Source organism: Pseudophryne corroboree, chromosome 5 (assembly GCF_028390025.1).
Source record: "Pseudophryne corroboree isolate aPseCor3 chromosome 5, aPseCor3.hap2, whole genome shotgun sequence".
NCBI classification, from domain to species: Eukaryota; Metazoa; Chordata; class Amphibia; order Anura; family Myobatrachidae; genus Pseudophryne; species Pseudophryne corroboree.
This window is the reverse complement of record NC_086448.1, coordinates 619809376-619832729: the sequence shown is the minus strand read 5'-3', so window position 1 is coordinate 619832729 and position 23354 is coordinate 619809376. Positions and strand designations below refer to the sequence as shown.

General features: G+C 45.9%; 1 protein-coding gene across 2 annotated transcripts; it reads left to right on the top strand.

Annotated features, from left to right (window-relative positions):
• Positions 1 to 753: 753 nt before the first annotated feature.
• On the top strand, positions 754 to 21570 carry LOC134928141 (myosin regulatory light chain 2, smooth muscle minor isoform). Of its 2 annotated transcripts, none has more exons than XM_063923542.1 (4): positions 754 to 872; positions 14123 to 14324; positions 19734 to 19895; positions 20748 to 21570. In XM_063923542.1, exons 2-4 carry the CDS (start codon positions 14141 to 14143, stop codon positions 20918 to 20920), a joined length of 519 nt encoding a protein of 172 aa, XP_063779612.1. In that variant the 5' UTR covers positions 754 to 872; positions 14123 to 14140; the 3' UTR covers positions 20921 to 21570. The 2 variants fall into 2 exon arrangements, with proteins under 2 accessions (XP_063779612.1, XP_063779613.1); XM_063923543.1 differs by lacking the exon at positions 754 to 872 and adding an exon at positions 11272 to 11296.
• Positions 21571 to 23354: the final 1784 nt, after the last annotated feature.

The following is a 23354-nucleotide window of genomic DNA, read 5'->3' as shown; positions in this document are numbered from 1 at the left end:
TAGGATCTGATTGGCTGGTGCCTTTATCACCTTGCACATATCACTGGTTTATCACTTCCTTATGCCTTCTCCAGGTTAATACATCTGCCCCTGAGTGCAATTTCTGACAGGAGAGACAAGTAGAGAGCAGGAAATATGGAAATCTGATGTGGAAACACCAGCACCATGAGATTACAACCAGGCACTGTCCATATTTCTATTATTAGGAAAATGTTGTTAAAATGCGGCTGCAGCAGATATGCATTCTAATGGCACAGCCTTCCTACCCCCACACAGATAACGCAGGCAATGCCTATCACACATGGATATTATTATCCTCTCATGGCGTAGGAGGACCCCAGATTGGCAGCTGCCCCTCCCCTCCTCCCCGGGCAGGCTGGCAGCATCACATCACATCACACCCCGTCCTGCCCGGCCGCAGCTGTGACTCCCGCGAGAGCTGCCGAGCCGCTTCTTCCATACAAGGAGATGTGTCAGCCACAGCCCGTGACGTCACCACCCCGGAATGCGCCCCTCCCTCTGTTTCGGGCTGTACCACTGGCACAGCTGAGGGGGGCGGCAATATTGCTGTCATACACGCCAGACTTAACTGAGTGTCAGAACATGCCACCTATACAGTAGACTGTGTATATAGCAGAGTCTACTGTGCCGTGATGGAAGTTGTTACCGTGTGATGTTCTCCTGCCGCCGCGTTGAGTGGTTCGGTCCATCCGCTGCCTGTGGCGAGAAATGCGGAAGTGAGTGTGTAGGGGCGTGGCTGTGTGAGGCTGGGTGTTGGTCGCTGCTGGTATAGGAGCGAGGTGATATAACGTCTGTGTGATACAACAGCAGCAGCACAGCCGCCACCGAGCCTCTCTTCTCTCCTGTGTGCGGTAAGTGCCAGGGTTGGCGGGTGCCGGCGTATCATGTCAGCACTGGGCTGCGGGTTACCAGGGAGAAGTTGGGGGGTGCTCGGCGTTACATCTGGCCCGCAGGCGCTCTCATCGCGCTGATCACCCTCCACGGCCGAGCCAGTGTATGCAGGCGCTGTACCTGGGCCTTGGCGGCATTACGTGGCTATGGGGTTGTTGTTCCATACGCTGACTGTATCGCTGTACTCTGAGGTAGAAGGGATGACGCCTGCCTCCGACAGGTGTGAAACCACAAGACCCATCATGCCCTGCAAAAGAGATCCTGGCTGTGATTGCTGGTGCTTGTCGTCCCTCCCCCCCAATGTTCAGGTGGTGAGCTGTGTATGGTGACTGATGGCTGTAGTTATTATGTTGCGGATTGTCTGTCATTTGATATAATTAGTATAATATGATGAATCTGTTATTGGGAAGCTACAAAGTTCTCTTATATCCCCTGTTACCATGTCCCCCACCCCCTGTGCTGCCCCGGGTGTCCACTGATGGGAGCTGTGTTGGATCAGACTCAGCCTATGGAGGATGCTGCACTGGGGCAGGGATTTCCGGGACTGATTACAGTGGCCTGTGAGGCACCATACAGCAGTGCTTCCAAAATAGCACCTTACAGTATCTAATTTATTTCATGTCGGCAATAGGCCTAATGTGTTATTGAGAAGTTCATGTCAGCAATGATTCAGTTAAGTAACTGCTTGTCATTCTTGAGTTCAATATGTGGTGGCAGACAGGGTTCTGCTTGTTTGTCCACATATTTGGTTGTGAATAGGCAAAATCGGGGCTGGTGGCTGCCAATAGCATGGACTAAAGTCTGTGGCACCTTAGAGTTGCAAACCGCTGCCATACAGTACATACATAAAGCAGAGTAATAATCCATATGCATTGCTTATTGGTATTTTACATGTATACAGCTATAAGCCTGCACCAGCTGAAATCACTGTCCTTGTGTTAGTATAGAAACAGCTGGATCTGCAACCAGTTGGGCAAAACTTGCATTTAGTAGTAAAGTTGTTGAAAAGTTCTAGCAAAGTCCCCAAAGGAAGAGAACACTTCATATTGTTTTGGAACATCACCGTTTTGCACTGTACGGTGTGTGTATATGCAGCAGCTGCTTAATATAAAATGCACCCTGGGAGAGCATCAGTAACTCCATTATCATGTCACTTTTTGTTTGTGATGGGCATGGCCTGATCACTGGTACACGGATCATAGAGAACTTCAAATAAAATGTGCCATGGCCCCACCTAAAGGGAAGATGTTAGAACACGGGATAGTGTTGCAATGTCAGAGACTGAAAGCCATCCAAATTGAATCCATATGTTCTCCACCAAAGAGTTGCACAATTTAGTTGCTGTTGTGTGTTTTTTTTTTTTTTTTGTTTGTTTGGTTTTACTCAATGTTGATATTTGGAGGGTTTTTATTGATTCGATACATTGCTGGGAATATCAAGATCTTTAATGTTTCTACCTTATCCCTATGTGTGGGGGAATTATTAGTTATGTTTGCGGAATAATCTTGGATGTTGCACCTATTGTAATGAGATAAGTATTAGATGCAAGTTAAACAAAGTGTGGATAACTAAAGTAAACTTTTTTTTCATTGAACATTGCTAACCTGAAGCTAGCCTCATCTATCTGTCTATATCTGGTGATATGACAAACCTGGCATTCCAATGAGGGGGAAGGGACCACAATAGGATGAGCTCAAGTTGTAAAATAGCTCCTGATCTCATTATGGGCACACTGGCCAAGAAAGCTATGGTTCTGCATGTAATGATGGTGGCATAATGCCAGCAAATACTTGGCATAATCTGAGGGGGTAGGTGTTGTATGATTAACTTTGTATTTATCATTGCCACAAAGGTTTTTTTTTTTTTTTAATCATTTGATAGTGTTAAATAAAATTTGAGTTGCTCCAGAATAGTCCCTGTCTAGAAATACAGTAAATGTAGGTTATTTTCTCATATTTTGGAGATATTTTGTTAAAGGCTGAGGGGTCACTTCATTTAGTTTTGATGTGCTGCATGCTTGTCATATACAGATGTGTCCTTGTATATCTTTGCTGCAGTCACACCAAACATCCCCTGTTGGCACGTCAGGTTGTGTGAGAATCTTCTATAGTCCTTCTTCCTTTTTTCATTTTCTTTTTTTTGCTAAAAAATGCATCTTGGTCATAATGCAACATGACTAGTACACACAGACTGTGCTGATTAATTTAATGACACTTGTATATCTGTGTGAGTCTTTGAATCTGTACACAAAGTGATACAATGTAGCAGCTGCAGCTCTGTCATACACACAATATGCAAGTGTCATATATCAAATTAATCAGTACGGTCTACTTGTGCGTCCTTGCCGCATTTAAGTTGCGACTAAGATGCATTTTCGGCAAAAAAAGCCACCCGATGCTGGCAGAGTTGCACGGAATGTGGAGGCTTAGTCGGCCAGTCATCTCATGCTGCATGGCAAATTGAGGTTAGATGTATGAGGACACATCTGTAGTAACAACTACATTGCCAAATAGGAGGCTGTGTAACTTATATATTCCGGAATGCTATACAGAGGCGCTTCTCATGTAACTGAATAAGCCCCTATGTCAGTGGTTCTCAAACTGGGTGCCTCTGGACACATGCAGGGGTGCCTTGGGTTGGTGGTCAAGGACCAATTCAAATTATATATGGTCAATGTAATGGGCAAAACCAGTACTGGTAGCTGCCAATCCTAAAATATGTGGACAAACAAGCAAATTTTGTCCCCCACCACATAATTAAACCTAAGGATGACATATAAATACAATTTACTTTGTTTAATATTTCTTTCTAATCTTCTCAGTAAGAAACTTTTTTGGCCTGGGGTGCCATGAAAAAAAATCAGATAGTTTAGGGCGCCATGATTCAAAGTTTGTGAACCACTGTTCTAAGTATTAAATTTGCTTTCATTTTACTATAGCCACATTTTGTCACACATTAATACAATTTACATTTATACTAGATATATGCTCATTTATTCTGGTGAGCATTTCAAAGAAACACACTGAAAATAAATTTGCGTTTAAACAGGTTTCCATGATATACTAGCATAAAACATATCAAAGGCAGTGATCTGGCCCCAGGAGTTTTGTTGCCAATCATATTCCTCCTTCACAAGATGGCTCATGCACAGTCTGTTTCAAATCTCCCTGCTGTAAATGCTTTGAACATGCTTTACGATGTAAGCATGGGGATACTATTTTCTCTAACGTCCTAAGTGGATGCTGGGGACTCCGTAAGGACCATGGGGATTAGCGGCTCCGCAGGAGACTGGGCACAACTATAAAGAAAGCTTTTAGACTACTGGTGTGCACTGGCTCCTCCCACTAAGACCCTCCTCCAGACTTCAGTTAGATTCTTGTGCCCGGCTGAGCTGGATGCACACTAGGGGCTCTCCTGAGCACCTAGAAAGAAAGTATATTTAGGTTTTTTATTTTACAGTGAGATCTGCTGGCAACACTCACTGCAGCGAGGGACTAAGGGGAGAAGAAGCGAACCTACCTAACAGGTGGTAGTTTGGGCTTCTTGGGCTACTGGACACCATTAGCTCCAGAGGGATCGACCGCAGGACCCGACCTTGGTGTTCGTTCCCGACCGCGCCGCCGTCCCCCTTACAGAGCCAGAAGCAACGAAGAGGTCCGGAAAATCGGTGGCAGAAGACTTCGGTCTTCACCAAGGTAGCGCACAGCACTGCAGCTGTGCGCCATTGCTCCTCATGTACACCTCACACTCCGGTCACTGATGGGAGCTGGGGGGGGGGGCCCTGAGGGCAATATATGACACCTTGGCTGGCAAATATACATCATATATAGTCCTAGAGGCTATATAGATGTAAAATTACCCCTGCCAGTATTCCAGAAAAAGCGGGAGAAAGTCCGCCGAAAAGGGGGAGGGGCTTCTCCCTCAGCACACTGGCGCCATTTTTCCCTCAGTTCCGCTGGAAGGAAGCTCCCTGGCTCTCCCCTGCAGTCTGAACACTACAGAAGGGTAAAAAAAGAGAGGGGGGGCACTAAATTTAGGCGCAGTATAGAATATATATATATATATATATATATATATATATATATATATATATATATATATATATATATATATATATATGTATATATGCAGCTATAAGGGAAAACACTCATTGATAGTGGGATCCCTGTGTTATATAGCGCTCTGGTGTGTGCTGGCATACTCTCTCTCTGTCTCCCCAAAGGGCTTTGTGGGGTCCTGTCCTCTGTCAGAGCATTCCCTGTGTGTTTGCGGTGTCGGTACGGCTGTGTCGACATGTTTGATGAGGAGGCTTATGTGGAGGCGGAGCAAATGCCTGTAAACGTGATGTCACCCCCTGCGGGGTCGACACCTGAGTGGATGGTGCTGTGGAAGGACTTACGCGACAGTGTCGACTCCTTGCATAAAAGGTTTGACGACATACCTATTGTGGGACAGCCGGCTTCTCAGCCTGTGCCTGCCCAGGCGTCTCAAAAGCCATCAGGGGCTCTAAAACGCCCGCTACCTCAGATGGCTGACACAGATGTCGACACGGATACTGACTCCAGTGTCGACGACGATGAGACTAATGTAACTTCCAGTAGGGCCACACGTTACATGATTGAGGCAATGAAAAATGTGTTGCACATTTCTGATGTTACCCCCGGTACCACAAAAAAGGGTATAATGTTTGGAGAGAAAAAACTACCAGTAGCTTTTCCTCCATCTGAAAAGTTAAATGAAGAGTGTGAAGAAGAGTGGGCTTCCCCTGATAAAAAGCTGGTAATTTCTAAGAGGTTACTAATGGCGTACCCTTTCCCGCCAGAGGATAGGTCACGCTGGGAAACTTCCTCTAGGGTGGATAAAGCGCTCACACGCTTGTCAAAGAAGGTGGCACTACAGTCTCCGGATACGGCCGCCCTGAAGGAATCTGCTGATAGAAAGCAGGAGGCTATCCTGAAATCTATATATACACACACAGGTGTTATACAGCCTGGATGTGCAGTGCTGCTGCTGCGTGGTCAGATTCCCTGTCAGAAAATATAGATAACCTAGACAGGGACACTATATTGCTAAACGTAGAGCATATAAAAGACGCACTTTTATACATGAGGGATGCACAGAGGGATATTTGCCGGCTGGCATCCAAAATTAGTGCAATGTCCATTTCTGCCAGGAGAGGGTTATGGACTCGGCAGTGGACAGGAGATGCAGATTCCAAACGACACATGGAAGTTCTGCCTTATAAGGGTGAGGAGTTGTTCGGGAATGGTCTCTCGGACCTCGTTTCCACAGCAACAGCTGGGAAGTCTACATTTTTACCCCATGTTCCCTCACAACCAAAGAAAGCACCGTATTATCAGGTACAGTCCTTTCGGCCCAATAGGGGCAAGCGGGTTAAAGGCGCGTCCTTTCTGCCCAGAGGCAGAGGTAGGGGAAAGAAGCTGCAGCATACAGCCAGTTTCCAGGAGCAAAAGTCCTCCCCCGCTTCCTCTAAGTCCACAGCATGACGCTGGGGCTTCACAGGCGGAGCCAGGTACGGTGGGGGCCCGTCTCAAAAACGTCAGCAATCAGTGGGCTCGCTCACGGGTGGATCCCTGGATCCTTCAAGTGGTATCTCAGGGGTACAAGCTGGAATTCGAGACGTCTCCCCCCCGCCGTTTCCTAAAATCTGCCTTGCCAACCACTCCCTCAGGCAGGGAGGCAGTATTACAGGCAATTCACAAGCTATATTCACAACAAGTGATAGTGAAGGTGCCCCTGCTTCAACAAGGAAGGTGTTACTATTCCACAATGTTTGTGGTACCGAAACCGGACGGTTCGGTGAGACCCATTTTAAATTTAAAATCCTTGAACACATATATAAAAAAATTAAAGTTCAAGATGGAATCGCTCAGGGCGGTTATTGCAAGCCTGGACGAGGGGGATTACATGGTATCACTGGACATCAAGGATGCTTACCTACATGTCCCCATTTACCATCCTCACAAGGAGTACCTCAGATTTGTGGTACAAGATTGTCATTACCAATTCCAGACGTTGCCGTTCGGTCTATCCACGGCTCCGAGGGTCTTTACCAAGGTAATGGCCGAAATGATGATACTCCTTCGAAAGAAGGGAGTTTTAATTATCCCGTACTTGGACGATCTCCTGATAAAGGCGAGGTCCAGAGAGCAATTGTTGGTAGGGGTAGCACTATCTCAGGAAGTGCTACAACAGCACAGCTGGATTCTAAACATTCCAAAGTCACAGCTGGTCCCTACGACACGTCTGCTGTTCCTAGGGATGGTTCTGGACACAGAACAGAGAAAAGTGTTTCTCCCGGAGGAGAAGGCCAAGGAGCTGTCATCTCTAGTCAGATGCCTCCTAAAGCCAAAACAGGTGTCGGTGCATCACTGCACGCGGATCCTGGGAAAAATGGTAGCTTCCTACGAAGCGATTCCATTCGGCAGGTTTCATGCAAGAACCTTTCAGTGGGACCTGTTGGACAAGTGGTCCGGATCGCATCTTCAGATGCATCGTCTGATAACCCTGTCTCCAAGGACAAGGGTGTCTCTGCTGTGGTGGCTGCAGAGTGCTCATCTTCAAGAGGGCCGCAGATTCGGCATACAGGACTGGGTCCTGGTGACCACGGATGCCAGCCTTCGAGGCTGGGGAGCAGTCACACAGGGAAGAAACTTCCAAGGACTATGGTCAAGTCAGGAGACTTCCCTGCACATAAATATTCTGGAACTGAGGGCCATTTACAATGCCCTAAGTCAGGCAAAACCCCTGCTTCAAAACCAGCCGGTACTGATCCAGTCAGACAACATCACGGCGGTCGCCCATGTAAATCGACAGGGCGGCACGAGAAGCAGGACGGCAATGGCAGAAGCCACAAGGATTCTCCGATGGGCGGAAAATCACGTGTTAGCACTGTCAGCAGTGTTCATTCCGGGAGTGGACAACTGGGAAGCAGACTTCCTCAGCAGGCACGACCTCCACCCGGGAGAGTGGGGACTTCATCCAGAAGTCTTTCAAATGATTGTAAACCGGTGGAAAAAGCCACAGGTGGACATGATGGCGTCCTGCCTAAACAAAAAGCTAGAAAAATATTGCGCCAGGTTGAGAGACCCGCAGGCGATAGCTGTGGACGCTCTAGTAACACCGTGGGTGTACCGATCGGTTTATGTGTTCCCTCCTCTTCCTCTCATACCAAAGGTACTGAGGATAATAAGGAGAAGAGGAGTAAGAACTATACTCATTGTTCCGGATTGGCCAAGAAGAGCTTGGTACCCAGAACTTCAAGAAATGTCAGAGGACCCATGGCCTCTACCGCTCAGACAAGACCTGCTGCAGCAGGGGCCCTGTCTGTTCCAAGACTTACCGAGGCTGCGTTTGACGGCATGGCGGTTGAACACCGGATCCTGAAGGAAAAGGGCATTCCGGAGGAAGTCATTCCTACGCTGATTAAAGCTAGGAAAGAAGTAACCGCAAACCATTATCACCGCATATGGCGGAAATATGTTGCGTGGTGTGAGGCCAGGAAGGCCCCAACGGAGGAATTTCAGCTGGGCCGTTTCCTGCACTTCCTACAGTCAGGGGTGACTATGGGCCTTAAATTGGGTTCCATTAAGGTCCAGATTTCGGCTCTATTGATTTTCTTCCAGAGAGAACTGGCTTCACTACCTGAAGTTCAGACTTTTGTTAAGGGAGTGCTGCATATTCCGCCCCCTTTTGTGTCTCCAGTGGCACCTTGGGATCTCAACGTGGTGTTGGATTTCCTAAAGTCACATTGGTTTGAGCCACTGAAAACCGTGGATTTGAAATATCTCACGTGGAAAGTGGTTATGTTGTTGGCCTTGGCTTCGGCCAGGCGTGTATCAGAATTGGCGGCTTTGTCATGTAAAAGCCCTTATCTGATTTTCCATATGGATAGGGCGGAATTGAGGACTCGTCCCCAGTTTCTCCCCGAAGTGGTATCAGCTTTTCATCTGAACCAACCTATCGTGGTGCCTGCGGCTACAAATGACTTGGAGGCTTCCAAGTTGTTGGATGTAGTCAGGGCCCTAAAAATCTATGTTTCCAGGACAGCTGGAGTCAGAAAGACTGACTCGCTCTTTATCCTGTATGCGCCCAACAAGTTAGGTGCACCTGCTTCAAAGCAGACGATTGCTCGCTGGATCTGTAGTACGATTCAGCTTGCACATTCTGCGGCTGGACTGCCGCATCCTAAATCAGTAAAAGCCCATTCCACGAGGAAGGTGGGCTCTTCTTGGGCGGCTGCCCGAGGGGTCTCGGCTCTTCAACTTTGCCGAGCAGCTACTTGGTCGGGGTCAAACACGTTTGCTAAATTCTACAAGTTTGACACCCTGGCTGAGGAGGACCTTGAGTTTGCTCATTCGGTGCTGCAGAGTCATCCGCACTCTCCCGCCCGTTTGGGAGCTTTGGTATAATCCCCATGGTCCTTACGGAGTCTCCAGCATCCACTTAGGACGTTAGAGAAAATAAGAATTTACTCACCGGTAAATCTTTCTCGTAGTCCGTAGTGGATGCTGGGCGCCCATCCCAAGTGCGGATTGTCTGCAATACTTGTATATAGTTATTGCTTAACTAAAGGGTTATTGTTGAGCCATCTGTTGAGAGGCTCAGTTGTTATCATACTGTTAACTGGGTATTGTATCACGAGTTATACGGTGTGATTGGTGTGGCTGGTATGAGTCTTACCCGGGATTCAAAATCCTTACTTATTGTGTCAGCTCTTCCGGGCACAGTATCCTAACTGAAGTCTGGAGGAGGGTCTTAGTGGGAGGAGCCAGTGCACACCAGTAGTCTAAAAGCTTTCTTTATAGTTGTGCCCAGTCTCCTGCGGAGCCGCTAATCCCCATGGTCCTTACGGAGTCCCCAGCATCCACTACGGACTATGAGAAATAGAATTACCGGTGAGTAAATTCTTATTTTAAAGGGTATTCCGCAGTGTGGGACTACCCCCATGGTTTCCTTATATTTAGTGCATGTCCCTGCTGTCAAAGAAATTAACTGTTTATACCAAAGCCTTTTAGCCAGTTGGGTGCTACGTTACATACGGTTTGAGTCCAAAGCACAGTAAATGCTTTGGACGTCTGCGGCCATCATGCATTTGTCTTCACTGATGGGACAGAGCCTATTTATTATTATTATTATTATTATTATTATTATTATTATTATATAGCACACACACAGAGAATATATGGCCATTCCAATCAGTCCCTACCCCAGTGGAGTTTAAAGTGTGTACACACGGTGAGATTTTTTTTCTTACGATTTTGACTATACAGTCAAAATCATAAGGAAAGTTAGTGCAGGTCGCAAGGTTAAAGTCGCCTTGCAATGCCGATGCGCGGGTCAGTATCGCAAGCCTAGCTAGACTGTGCAGGCAAGTCAATTTGACTAGTATAAAAGATAGTCAAAATTGACACTTAAGCAAAATTGGATAAAGCCAGTATCGCAAGCACAAGCATTATATGCTTGCGATACCGACCTAGTCCCTATCGCACAGTGAGAATCGGGGTTAGCATGAATCTCACTGTGTATGTACCATAACACTGTATATTCCCTACCACATACACACACACTCTCTCTAGGGTTAATTTTTTTTTTTTTTAGCCAATTAACTTACCAGTATTTTTTTGGCTTATGGGAGGAAAACGGAGTACCTGGCGGAAACCCACGCAAGCACAGGGAGAATATACAAACTCCACACATTTAGGAGCATAGTGGGAATCTAACACATGACCATAGTGCTGTGAGGCAGCAACGCTAACCATTACATGGTCCGTGCTATTTAAAGTATAGTGACTGCATTACTTAAGAAAATGTATAGAAACATAAGACAGAATGAAAAATGATTTAGTAGTCTCATTAGTTGTGTATTGTCAACGTTCGTTAAAAACGAGCACTGTATTGCTTTGTGGTAAATACAGAGCAAAGTGATAATTATGTCCCTGGCTTACTCCACCCAAATCTTCCCTAGAGTGTTTACATGTAGATTTAATCTCAAATCTTTTTGTTTTTTGTTTTCCACAATATGTTCCTTTTTTTTTTTTTTTTTTTTTGGTGTGTAAAATGAGTGGGTTAGTGTTCACCAACTGGTGACACAGGAGCAGTATTGAATTGCATGTTCTTCATGCTGTTCCAAAGCGATGAAGTATAATATATAAATAAGTCGGTCCTTCTGTACTGAAATTGCACAGTTATCCTCCCATTCTTTCCATGATGTTATCATACAAGTATATAAAGCTGTTTTATTTTGGTGTCCTGTTTATTGTGGAGAATGTGGCCTTCTAGAGCCAGATGACGGTGATATCAGAAGACTATTTGAAGCTCTAGTCTGATCACTGCCTGTCATTGTCGTTTGGGGATCAGACAGGTAAAGCAGTTTCCTTTCTTATGCCTTTATTACAGGAAGTCTTTCATTTTTACTATGGGTTTAGACTTTATAGTAAGTAGTAAAGTGTGCTGATATAAGTGTACCTACCCTGTCTGGTTTTCTATTCTGTCTTTGTTACTATTTCTAGTATAAAAATGTTTTCAACCATTCTAATATTTTTATTTTTTTATTTTTTTTTATGCTCAATTGATGTGTGAATGCTGTTTGTACATAATGACTGCCGGTTGCTCAGATTACTCAATAATATATAATGTGTGGTCGTTGCAGGACTGTTTGCAGGTATAGGGGTATATTCAATAAGAGTTGAATCCATTCCGACATGCATTTGTCGAAATGGATCCAACAACCCCTATTCAGTAGAGTGGCCAAATCCGACTGTCGGATTTGGGCGGTGTTCGTGCAGCTGTCAGCAGCTCCCCGTGTGTGAGAACCCAGAGCTGCTGGAGCAGCACATCACGGCCGCCCAGTGCCGCGCTGCAGGGAGAGAGGTGTCTGGCCGGGAGACGCCCGTCAAGGTACTTCTCATCTCCGTAGCCTGCCGCACCGCTCCCCGTCTCCTCGCCTCAATCCGACCTTTATTTAAAGTCTGATTGAGATTGTTGGAAAGGGGGCCAAAACCTGTCTGATTTGGCCCCATTTCCAACAGAAGCGCGCGGATCGGCAGCTATTCCATCGATCCATGTGTTTTCCGACAAGTCGGGAATAACAGCACTTTTTGAATAGGTCGGAACCCCTTCTGACCGAAATCTGTCAGAAGCTGCCGTCTGGTTGCTATGACCAACATTCCATCTTAAATAGAACTCCCATCTTAGTAAATTTACCCCTTAGACCAGTGGCTCTCAAACTGGGTGCTGTGGCACCTTGGGGTGCCTCGGGACACTTGCAGGGGTGCCCTGGGTTTGTGGTCCAGGACCAATTAAAATTATTTATGCCCAATGTAATAGGCAAAACCAGCGCTTGTGGCTTCCAATCATAAAATAGGTGGTCAAACAAGTTAATCCTGTCCCCTGCCCCATAGCAGAACCTAAGGATAAACTAAGTAAATTGTGTTTAAGTCAATATTTTTTCTGAGTTTTTTTCTATAAGAAACTTTTATCCCAGGGAAGCCGAAATCTGTCGGAAGCTGCCGTCTTTCCGACAGCTATTTAATACACCCCATAGTGGTTATCAGTCAACCACACTATTATGGACTCTTAAGCACCATAGCGCTATACTATCTGCCTATACTGGACAGGAGAGCATTGGGGGTCAAAGTGTTTAGGCCACACATAGACATGATGTACAAAAGGGCTATATCTCCAAAAATAGTCAAATAGCAATTCTGGCCCAGATCAGGGCCTGTAATACCCCTTTCACACTGCCAATGCCGAATCCCACCCGGGAATTGGAAGCGGGTCCTTCCCAGGTGGGATCCGGCATTGGCAGCTGCTGCAGGCTTTCCCGACCTGGCAATATGCCGGGTGGGTTGCCATAGCAACGGAGGTGGAGGCGGCGCTGGGAGTTTATGGAGAGGTGGCGATGAGCTCATCTCTGCGCCACCTCTGCCTATCTAGTAAACTGGTCCGGGAGCCCATTTACGCAGCCACTGACCCGATATTCAACCTGGGTATAACACTGCTTTATTCCCAGGTTGAATTGCTGGCTATGTCCCTTTCACACCGCACGGTGACCCGGCAATATGCCGGGTCGATACCGGGTTATTTGTGCGGTGTGAAAGGGGTATTGGTGTTCTCAACAGATGCCTGTGCATACACAGCACTAGCACGTTTTCCTCCACGTCTAGCAATGATCAGATTTTTGTGCTTTTTTTTAAAATTGGTTATTTCTGGTTATCACGCTTGCTTTTGCACCAGTGATCTGATGGCCCTAGTTAAATTGCAGTGAGTTTCTAGCTGTAGTCAAAATACTAGAACAATCTGTAAAATAAACAAGGCAAACTCTTCTGTATACTTTGTTATACAGGTTGAGTATCACTTATCCAAAATGCTTGGGACCAGAAGTATTTTGGATATCTGTTTTTTCCGTATTGTGGAATAATTGCATACCATAATGAGAGATCATGGCGATTGGACCGAAGTCTAAGCACAGAATGCATTTATGATTCATATACACCTTATACACACAGCCTGAAGGTCATTAAATACAATATTTTTAATAACTTTGTGTATTAAATAGTTTGTGTACATTGAGCCATCAGAAAACAAAGGTTTCACTATCTCACTCAAAAAATTCCGTATTTCGGATTATTTGGACATGGGATACTCAACCTGTACTATTATAATATTATACTTGACTAATATATGTAGGATAAATAAAAATATGTAAATTTGACCTCTAACTATAAATGTATAGATAGGTTTATGTAATAACGTAGCTTATTGTATTCTGAAAGTGACACTATTGCGCGTGTTATACATACTACTTAAAGAATGAGGAGGATTAATAAAAAGGATGACTTGTGAATTTGTAAATTGAGAGTGTTTAATAAAGTTTTATTACTTGTGCAATAAAGAAAGTATTAAGTATTGTAACCTCAATCGTGTTACAGCAGCCCTCAGGTTATCATCTGTAGGTCATGCCGTGGCTTGTAGTTCCACAGGCTGTTAAGGCCTGGGTTATAACATATACATTTGTGTGGACATGGTCTTGAGGCTCACTAGTTACATGAATGAAATACTAAACCTGTATGCTACTAGCTTCTTATTCACCTTTAGTAACAGTAGGGTTAAATGTCAGATGATACAAGTTTTGAATGGATATGTGCTTTCTCATCATACATTATTTTTTGACCCCTCCCTCCTGCAGACTAACACCACCGCCAAGATGTCAAGCAAAAGAGCAAAGACAAAAACCACCAAGAAACGCCCTCAGCGCGCAACTTCCAATGTGTTTGCTATGTTTGACCAGTCCCAAATCCAGGAGTTCAAGGAGGCCTTCAACATGATCGATCAGAACCGGGATGGTTTTATTGATAAGGAAGATCTGCACGACATGCTCGCATCTCTTGGTAAGTAACTAGTATCATTGTAAGCTTGTGAGCAGAGCCTTCCTGCCTCTGACTATTTATTACCTAGTTTTGTTTTATCATTGTGTACGATTGTAAAGTGCAGCGGAATTTGCTGTGCTGCATAAGAAACTGTAAATAAATAAATAGTATTAAGGTGCATACACACGGAGCGATATAACTGAGCGATTTTGACTATATAGTCAAAATCGCTCAGAAAGTTAGTGCAGATCGCTCCGTGTGTACACAGCCAGCGATAGCGATGCGCGTCCCCGCTAGGTCGCTATCGCTGGGAAAAATAGTCAGTGCAGGCAAGTCCATTTTGGCTATGTCGCTGCAAAAGTTAGTCAAAATCGCTAACACTTTAAGAGGCCAGCGATTTTTCCCAGTGATAGCGATGTGCAGGCGGCGGTGGTGCGGGCGGCGGCGGGTTGTGGCGGCGGTGCGGGCGGCGGCGGGTTGCGGTGGCGGTGTGGGCGGCGGCGGGTTGCGGCAGCGGTGCGGGCGGGGGAAATTTACCTTTCTATTGCAGAGTTTGGCAGCGGAGCGGTACCAGTTTCAAAAATGGCGCCTCAGCGTCATTTTTGAAATTCAAGATGGCCGCCGCGAGCCAATCACGGCTCGCCGCGTCATCGCCCCGCCCCCTCCCGCTGACTTATATAAGTCAGCGCGAGGCAGCGGCTGTCAGTCCGACGGCGGAGGAGGAGCGGAGAAGAGCTCCTGAAGACGCCGTGGAAGTCCTGGATGGGCGGCGGCTATGCAAAAGAGCTTAGCAGCCGCCGCCCACCAGGTGAAGACGCCGGAGCAAGACCCCAGAAGCCCTGGGGAGGTGGCGCCCCCCCCAGGTGAAGACGCCGGAAGCCCTGGGAAGGCGGCGGCCATGCAAAAGAGCTTAAAGGCCGCCGCCCCCAGGTGAAGACCCAGTTTAATAAAGGATTTTTAAAAGAATGTGTTGTGTTTTTTTTTTTTTTTTATATTTTCTTTACAGGTGGACTACAGGTGCCAGCGGGCCCTTTATGTCCGGGCATGCTGGCACTTGTGGTTCTCCAAGTGCCAACATGCTGGGGCAGGCTTGCTGAGACCTGTAGGCCTCCTGTAAAGAACAATATTACTATTGAAAGGCTATCAGCCTCCCATCCACCGGGCCACGGATGGGGGGGGGGACAGCCTCGGGCTTCACCCCTGGCCCTTGGGTGGCTGGAGGGGGGGGGACTCCTTGATTTAAGGGGTCCTCACTCCTCCAGTGTACCCCGGCCAGGGGTGACTAGTTGGGGGAGTAATGGCACGGCCGCAGGGACCAATATAAAAGTGTCCCTCGGCTGTGGCATTATCTCCCTGGCTAGTGGAGCCCGGTGCTGGTTTGGAAAATACGGGGGACCCCTATGTCTTTTGTCCCCCGTATTTTTTAAACCAGGACCGGACGCAGAGCCCGGTGCTGGTTGTCTAAATATGGGGGAACCCTACTCATTTTTTCCTCTGTATTTTAACAACCAGGACTGGCTCAAAGAGCCCGAGGCTGGTTGTACATAGGAGGGGGGACCCCACGCAATTTTTTTTTTTAACTTTCAGCTATTTAAATACCAGCCACCCTGTAAAATCGTCCTATATATGACACTCATCCCCTTATTTAAATGAGATAGTCAAAATCTCCCATAGCCAAAATCTCTTGCATAGTTAGACAAAATCTCTGGTAAAGTTAGTCAAAATCTCCTACTGCCAGTTCAAGGGAAAAGTTAGTCAAAATCTCTCATAGCCAAAATCTCTCCGTGTGTATGCACCTTTAGTTATAGAACAGGGTTACCTAACCTATCTATATCAGACTGTATATAACTATAATTGAATTTGTATAGCACTTTTCCATTGTTTGTGTCTTAAAGAAATGACTTTAATGCCTTATGAATCAGTCCTCTCCTGTTAGGTCTTACTTCTGTAAGAGCTTACCAAGTGCTTAAGGGGTGTATTCAATTGATGTCGAATCCTTTCCGTCGGAAGAGCTTACCGACATCTCCGTATTCAATTAGCGGCTAAATCCGACTGAAATTGGCTGTTCCCGACAATGCTAATCCAACTTTTTTTAAAGTCAAATTGACATTGTCGGAAACAGGGCTAAAACCTATTGTATTTGGCCGTGAATCCGACAAAACACATGCCGCCGATCCACTTACTTTCCGACAAGTCATATTTTTTGACTTGTCGGATAAATGGCACTTTGATTAAATAGGTCGAATCTAATTTGTACAGTAAACTAGTCACATAAGGGGGAATTCAGTTGACTTTCCCCACGGCTGCCACTAGATGTTGCGCAACAGAGCAATTCAATTGTTGCTCCGTTCTGGCGCGACTAGCCGCATCCAGTATGTATTGGACATGAAGAGTAATGTAATATGGTGGTACTTAGTGCACAGTAATACATTTGGGGGTATTTGATAAACAGCCTTTTACAATATATATGTAAACACTGAAGCAGTGTTTCCTTGCCTGTCTGGCACTGTGTAAATTCTGGCACCATTGTAATGGACTTAAGTGTTTATCCCAGAAAATTTTGCCAGCTGAATGGTGACCTTCAAGGTAATGAAATGTGGAAATACTAACCTTATATCGATTAACATTTTGAAGGAGGTATTCTGTTATCCCTGAATTTTAATTCCCCCTTTATATATGAATTCTTCTTATCTTAGAGGAGCAGTCATATGCAGCTTTTTCTAAATTATAGTCTGTATGATCTGGTCCATTTAGTGTTATCAGCAGCAGATTATAACCCTTTTCCACTAAAGAACGGGTCGCAGCCGTGTCGCCTGACACAGCTGCGACCCGTGCTACAGCCCCTTTTGAACAGCGCTCACCAACCCGGCATATTGCTGGGTTGGTGACGCTACTACTGACGCGGCAGGGGTGGCGTTGGGAGATCACATGATCTCCCAGCGCCGCCCTCCCTATACACTGTGAACGGGAGCCGTGTCGCCTTGACACGGCACCCGTTCACACTAGACAGCTAGCCGTTTTGAACATGTGTTCAACCCGGCTAGCTACCTGGGTAGGATTCCCGGATCACTTGATCCGGGAATTTGCCGGGGAACCCTTTTCCACTAGGGCAAAACACTGGTAAATGCGCGCCCCCGCACATTTACCCGTATTTCTAAGAGCTAGTGGAAAAGGGGTATTAGTGTGCACTGCTTCATGCTGTTCCTTAAACAGGTTTTAATTTGGTTTAGAGTAGAAAATCCTTTTCCCATTCAGCGGGTTACGGTCGTTAGGTTGGCACGCACTAGGTCGACATGAGTTTTTCACACACCTTTTTTTTGGGGGGGGGGGGGATTTTTTCATACTTAACGATCTACGTGGCCTACAATTGGAACGATAATCTGTGCCGCGCAAAGCGAGGCACCTTCGCTCGCCAGGCGAGGGGACACTGTGCACTAATTTGGCTTCCCCGTCACTTGACTGAGAAAACTACACCAAAAACCTCCTGTCGACCTTTTGACATGTCGACCTAGTACATGTCAACCTAATGGCAATGTCGACCCAACGACCCATACTCCATTCAGCTGTGCTTACAGGTATACTTATAGTCCATTATTTGCTACAATTTAGTAGGTTTTTTGTGCTCAGTTGTTGAAGTTGTAGGACAGTAGTTTAGTTTAGACCATTTTGTTGACTGTAAATTCTAATTTACTATTTTCATAGATTAAGATTGCAGGGCGTCCATTTTTAGAATCTTTTCCGATTATGTGTAGTAGCTGAGCGAACACAAATAAAAACTTTTAACAGTGAACCAGATGCTGCACACTTTCTTTTCTGTAATGTATAACTGATAGCCAGCCCAGATACTGCCCCCCACCTGCGGCTGCACTGATAGCCAGCCCAGATGCTGCCCCCCACCTGCGGCTGCACGGATAGCCAGCCCAGATGCTGCCCCCCACCTGCGGCTGCACGGATAGCCAGCCCAGATGCTGCCCCCCACCTGCGGCTGTACTGATAGCCAGCCCAGATGCTGCCCCCCACCTGCGGCTGTACTGATAGCCAGCCCAGATGCTGCCCCCCACCTGCGGCTGTACTGATAGCCAGCCCAGATGCTGCCCCCCACCTGCGGCTGTACTGATAGCCAGCCCAGATGCTGCCCCCCACCTGCGGCTGCACTGATAGCCAGCCCAGATGCTGCCCCCCACCTGCGGCTGTACTGATAGCCAGCCCAGATGCTGCCCCCCACCTGCGGCTGTACGGATAGCCAGCCCAGATGCTGCCCCCCACCTGCGGCTGTACTGATAGCCAGCCCAGATGCTGCCCCCCACCTGCGGCTGCACTGATAGCCAGCCCAGATGCTGCCCCCCACCTGCGGCTGTACTGATAGCCAGCCCAGATGCTGCCCCCCACCTGCGGCTGCACTGATAGCCAGCCCAGATGCTGCCCCCCACCTGCGGCTGCACTGATAGCCAGCCCAGATGCTGCCCCCCACCTGCGGCTGTACTGATAGCCAGCCCAGATGCTGCCCCCCACCTGCGGCTGCACTGATAGCCAGCCCAGATACTGCCCCCCACCTGCGGCTGCACTGATAGCCAGCCCAGATGCTGCCCCCCACCTGCGGCTGCACTGATAGCCAGCCCAGATGCTGCCCCCCACCTGCGGCTGTACTGATAGCCAGCCCAGATGCTGCCCCCCACCTGCGGCTGCACTGATAGCCAGCCCAGATGCTGCCCCCCACCTGCGGCTGCACTGATAGCCAGCCCAGATGCTGCCCCCCACCTGCGGCTGTACTGATAGCCAGCCCAGATGCTGCCCCCCACCTGCGGCTGCACTGATAGCCAGCCCAGATACTGCCCCCTACTTTATGGTCGCACAGAAGCACCACCCACCAATAACCACCACATGACCGCTGACACTCAGAGTGGATGCAGCAGGACCACTCTCTTCAGCGTTCATCACTGACTGTTCCTGTTGCCAGCTGCGCCTTTCATTTTATACAGGAGGTGGGGTCCTGTCTGCCTGACACCAGCTGGCATGTGATGCAGGCAATACGTGCCAGGTGGCAGGGAAATTGTGCTGGACAAGTAAAGCCTGGGGAGTACACTGAATTTCACTGGGTTAGGGGATATATTGATGTTACATCCGCTTTAAGGAGAAGCTCACTTGGGTTTATTTTCCCCGTCTTACTACACAGTCCAGTGTGCAAGCGCACTGTATAATTCTCTGTGCCCCCTAGACCTAGGAAATTGAGGAGATAGGCAAGCCTCTCCTTATAAACTGAAGTGGTCAGATTATAAATAGGATTCTTCAAAACGGTGTTTCCTGTTTCAGTGCTAGTTATTTCAGAGACCTAATATTGTGGGATGCATCTGTTGGCAGTCTCCGTAGTGTGGCGAGGCAAATGTTATGCAGTTCTATTTGTAAAATTAAAAAATGTGTTCTTCTTTTAAGGTAAGAACCCTACAGATGAGTATTTAGAAGCCATGATGAATGAAGCACCTGGACCCATTAATTTTACAATGTTTCTTACCATGTTTGGCGAGAAGCTGAATGGTACAGATCCAGAAGATGTCATCAGGAATGCATTTGCATGCTTTGATGAAGAGGGACAAGGTGAGTAGATACATGGGGAATTATATAGTGCACCATTGGTTGTGGTTAAAGACACCACATTGAAATTTTAGTTTAAAAATGTCAGAAATGATGTACGACATACAGGACAGCAATGGACAAACCAGGATTTGTGCCCACTATACTGATCCTTCTGGGGTTTTTTTTTTCTACTTGCTTTAACCTATGAGAAATCTGCACGGTCATGTTACTTTGATGCCAGTTATTGCTGTGTTCCATGATGCAGTTCTCCCTCTGTATAATGTCACAGCAAAATGTTAGTGGAGCTATTTATCTCAATTGGCATCAGATGCGTTGTGCTAGTTGGTATGTGTCTGATGAAGCACATTGCCAGCTCATGTGCAAGGCCTGTTGATGTGATAAGTTGGTAACAACCATCTCCTAATTAACATCAGCATGCAATGCCGTACCAGGGTATTTTAAGTGTCATTGGTATCCTAAAGACAGTCGGGAACCTCATCAGTCATCCCACAAGTCATACGCAAGTGTTGCTGGGAAATAAACCATGCCACCTCTTTGACATTGGATCCTAAGCAGCGTCACAGCCTTTGGTATGGCCCTAGGTACACAGTAAATCTTGGTTCCATTACACTAGCAGCTAAGGAATTAAAAATTCCTTATTTCTCCAATATGATCGATACTGTTGTGATGCCAATGAATTGTTTGCACTTTGTATACCAGAGCTAAAACGGGGAAGATTTGTGTAGAAGTTGTATGTGCCTTTATTTGGTATGTAGTGCTCTGCATAGAGGCACAGCTGCAAAGGATTACATTATGAAAGAATATCTGCTGATTGTAGGCTTCCAGTTGGCTCATAATTTCTTCTGTCTGTAGGTCATATGCCAGAAGACTATTTGAGAGAACTGCTGACCACAATGGGAGACAGATTTACAGATGAGGAGGTGGACGAGCTGTTCCGAGAAGCACCAATTGACAAGAAGGGCAATTTCAATTACATTGAGTTTACACGCATCCTGAAGCATGGAGCAAAGGATAAGGATGACTAAGTCTTTGCCCTGGTCACCACAAGTTATTCTCTAGCTTCCTGCCCTCTGATTTTCTCCTCCTGGTAGAGCTGTGCATGCATGTAGCTCTATAAACCTTTGTGTATTTATGGATTTATTCCAGGCCCATGTGGCATACGCACATCTATATACGCAAACTGGAAACAGAAGATGTAATTGTAATGTTTTACTAGGAAGTATAAAGAATTTCTGCACAACAGACCAACAGATTCTGTTTTTTGACGTAAGCTGGAATTTTTTTGCAATTTTTGTAATAAAATGGAAATAAAGAACTGTCAAAACATATCTCAATGTGATCTGGCAGAGTGAAACAAGTGATGATAGTTCAAGTGAAACCGCTGTAAATGTCACCGTACCTCTTCAATATGCTTAAACCATACGTCTTGTTCTGCCTGCTACAGATCACAAGCCTACATCTGGCAGCTGCCTGCACTGCACATTGTTCTTTCATCTTCTGGATATATTTTTATGACTGTCACTTAAGTAATAAGGAAGATCTATAGGGGAGCCCAGTCGGGGCTAAGAATGAGCACGCCTTTGGCATGTTTAAAAGGTCAAGCCAATACACTTTTATTTTCAGATCAGTTTCGATATTTCGTCATTTTTATAAAATAAAAGTGGTTTTTATCAGGCTCTGTGTTGGACTGGTATTTGTTACTGGGTCTTTTTATAACCTCTTTAAATGACCACTAAGCCTAAGAGACTTATTTCGGCCTATGAAATAAGTACTAATAACATCCGTAAATATATATGGAAATGTTCCCATACCTGTTTGATATATTCTATGTACACTACAGTACTTGAGCCAGTTCTACAGGCAGAGGGTGCATCCTGCTTTAGGATTACTTACAAGAGTTCCACTGTGCAGAGATGTATCTTACACCAAGGGTATTTTCTTCTTTATTTTTTATCTTAAATGCTGGTAATGTAGTTAGTGAACTATTTGCTCTAGTGTGTTTGGTGCTTTACTTTCAAAAGCTTTTGAAAGCACCAACGTTTGGAGGAATCCAAACAATTAAATCTGCTTTTGAGCTTTTCTTAACTGAAGTCTTGTTCACACCTGTAGATTTTGGCTCCTTTCCTTCATGATCTAAATATGTAGTGCCGCATGATCATGGGCTCCCATTTGAACTATAAACCGTTTCATATCGTTCATGCGTACACACACTAAGTGGAGCAAAAACCTAAAAATATATGGGAGCAAATAACCAACAACCATTTACTCGCAAAAGCTGGAAAATGGACAAAAATGGTAATTTAGATAAATTGGTTAAATCAAATGGATTTAACTAATTTGTCTGAATGTCCATTTCCCCCCCCCCCCTGTCTTCCAGTGTTTGGGAGCAAATGGTCAATTGTCGTTTGCTCCCATACATTACCAGATTTTTGTTCCAACCAGAAAGATTGGACAGAATCTTAGTGTGTATCCAGCTGTAGTCTCATCTCTTTAAATAGTGCAAGTAGGATATCAAACCTCTACACTTGTACCCAGGTATGTATGGGGACTTACATAGCAGTGGTATATCACTGTCAGCTTGTAGTTTAGGTTTACGTCTTGTATACTCTGTTTTGTATTAGTGTTAAAGGATAAGTATACGTAACCAGAATATCCTAAATAATGACTGTTCTCCAAAGACTGATTACCTGAGTACAGGCTCTCAGTCATGGACTGCATGTACACAGAACTGTGGGCCAGATTCATGTTTGTAAGTTAAGCGAAAAAGCAAAACCATGTTGCACTGCAGGTGTAACATGTGCAGAGCGATTTAGATTTGGTAGGGGGTGTGTCCAAACTGAAATCTAAATTGCAGTGTAAAAATAAAGCTGTCCAGCATTTGTGGGCTATGTGCAAAAGCTACCAGTATTTACCCTGCACAGAAAAGAATCTAAATGTATTTGCTTTCCTTGCATGGCAACATGGCTTGTTCCATACAGTTTCTAGCTTTTTTTGCTGGACTTCAACCATGAATCGGGCCCCATGTGCCTTCTGCGTGCTGTGTAGTGGCAGCAGACACATGCTACCATTTTTTATTTATAAGACCTGTAGGATTGAGAGCAATTGTTTTTTTGTTTTGTTTTTTCTATTTAAAGGTTTCTTGTCCACCAACAATGTACTTACTGCCTGAGGGAGAGAAGCAAGAAACTGATATGGGCAGGATTGTGAGGGTCCTACCTGAATCCCCAAGACCAGGCATTCCCAACCTCTGTCTTCAAGGCACACAAACCGTGCAGGTTGTAGTTCTATCCAGGCTTTAGCACAGATGGTCAAATCAAAATAAGTGAGGCTATAACGAAGTCACCTGTGATCAAGCATGGATATCACTACAACCTGGACTGTAAAACTGGGTACACACGGGACGATCTAGCCAACTATTTTGGCTAGATAGGTCGTTGAACGATAATATTGTTCCGTATG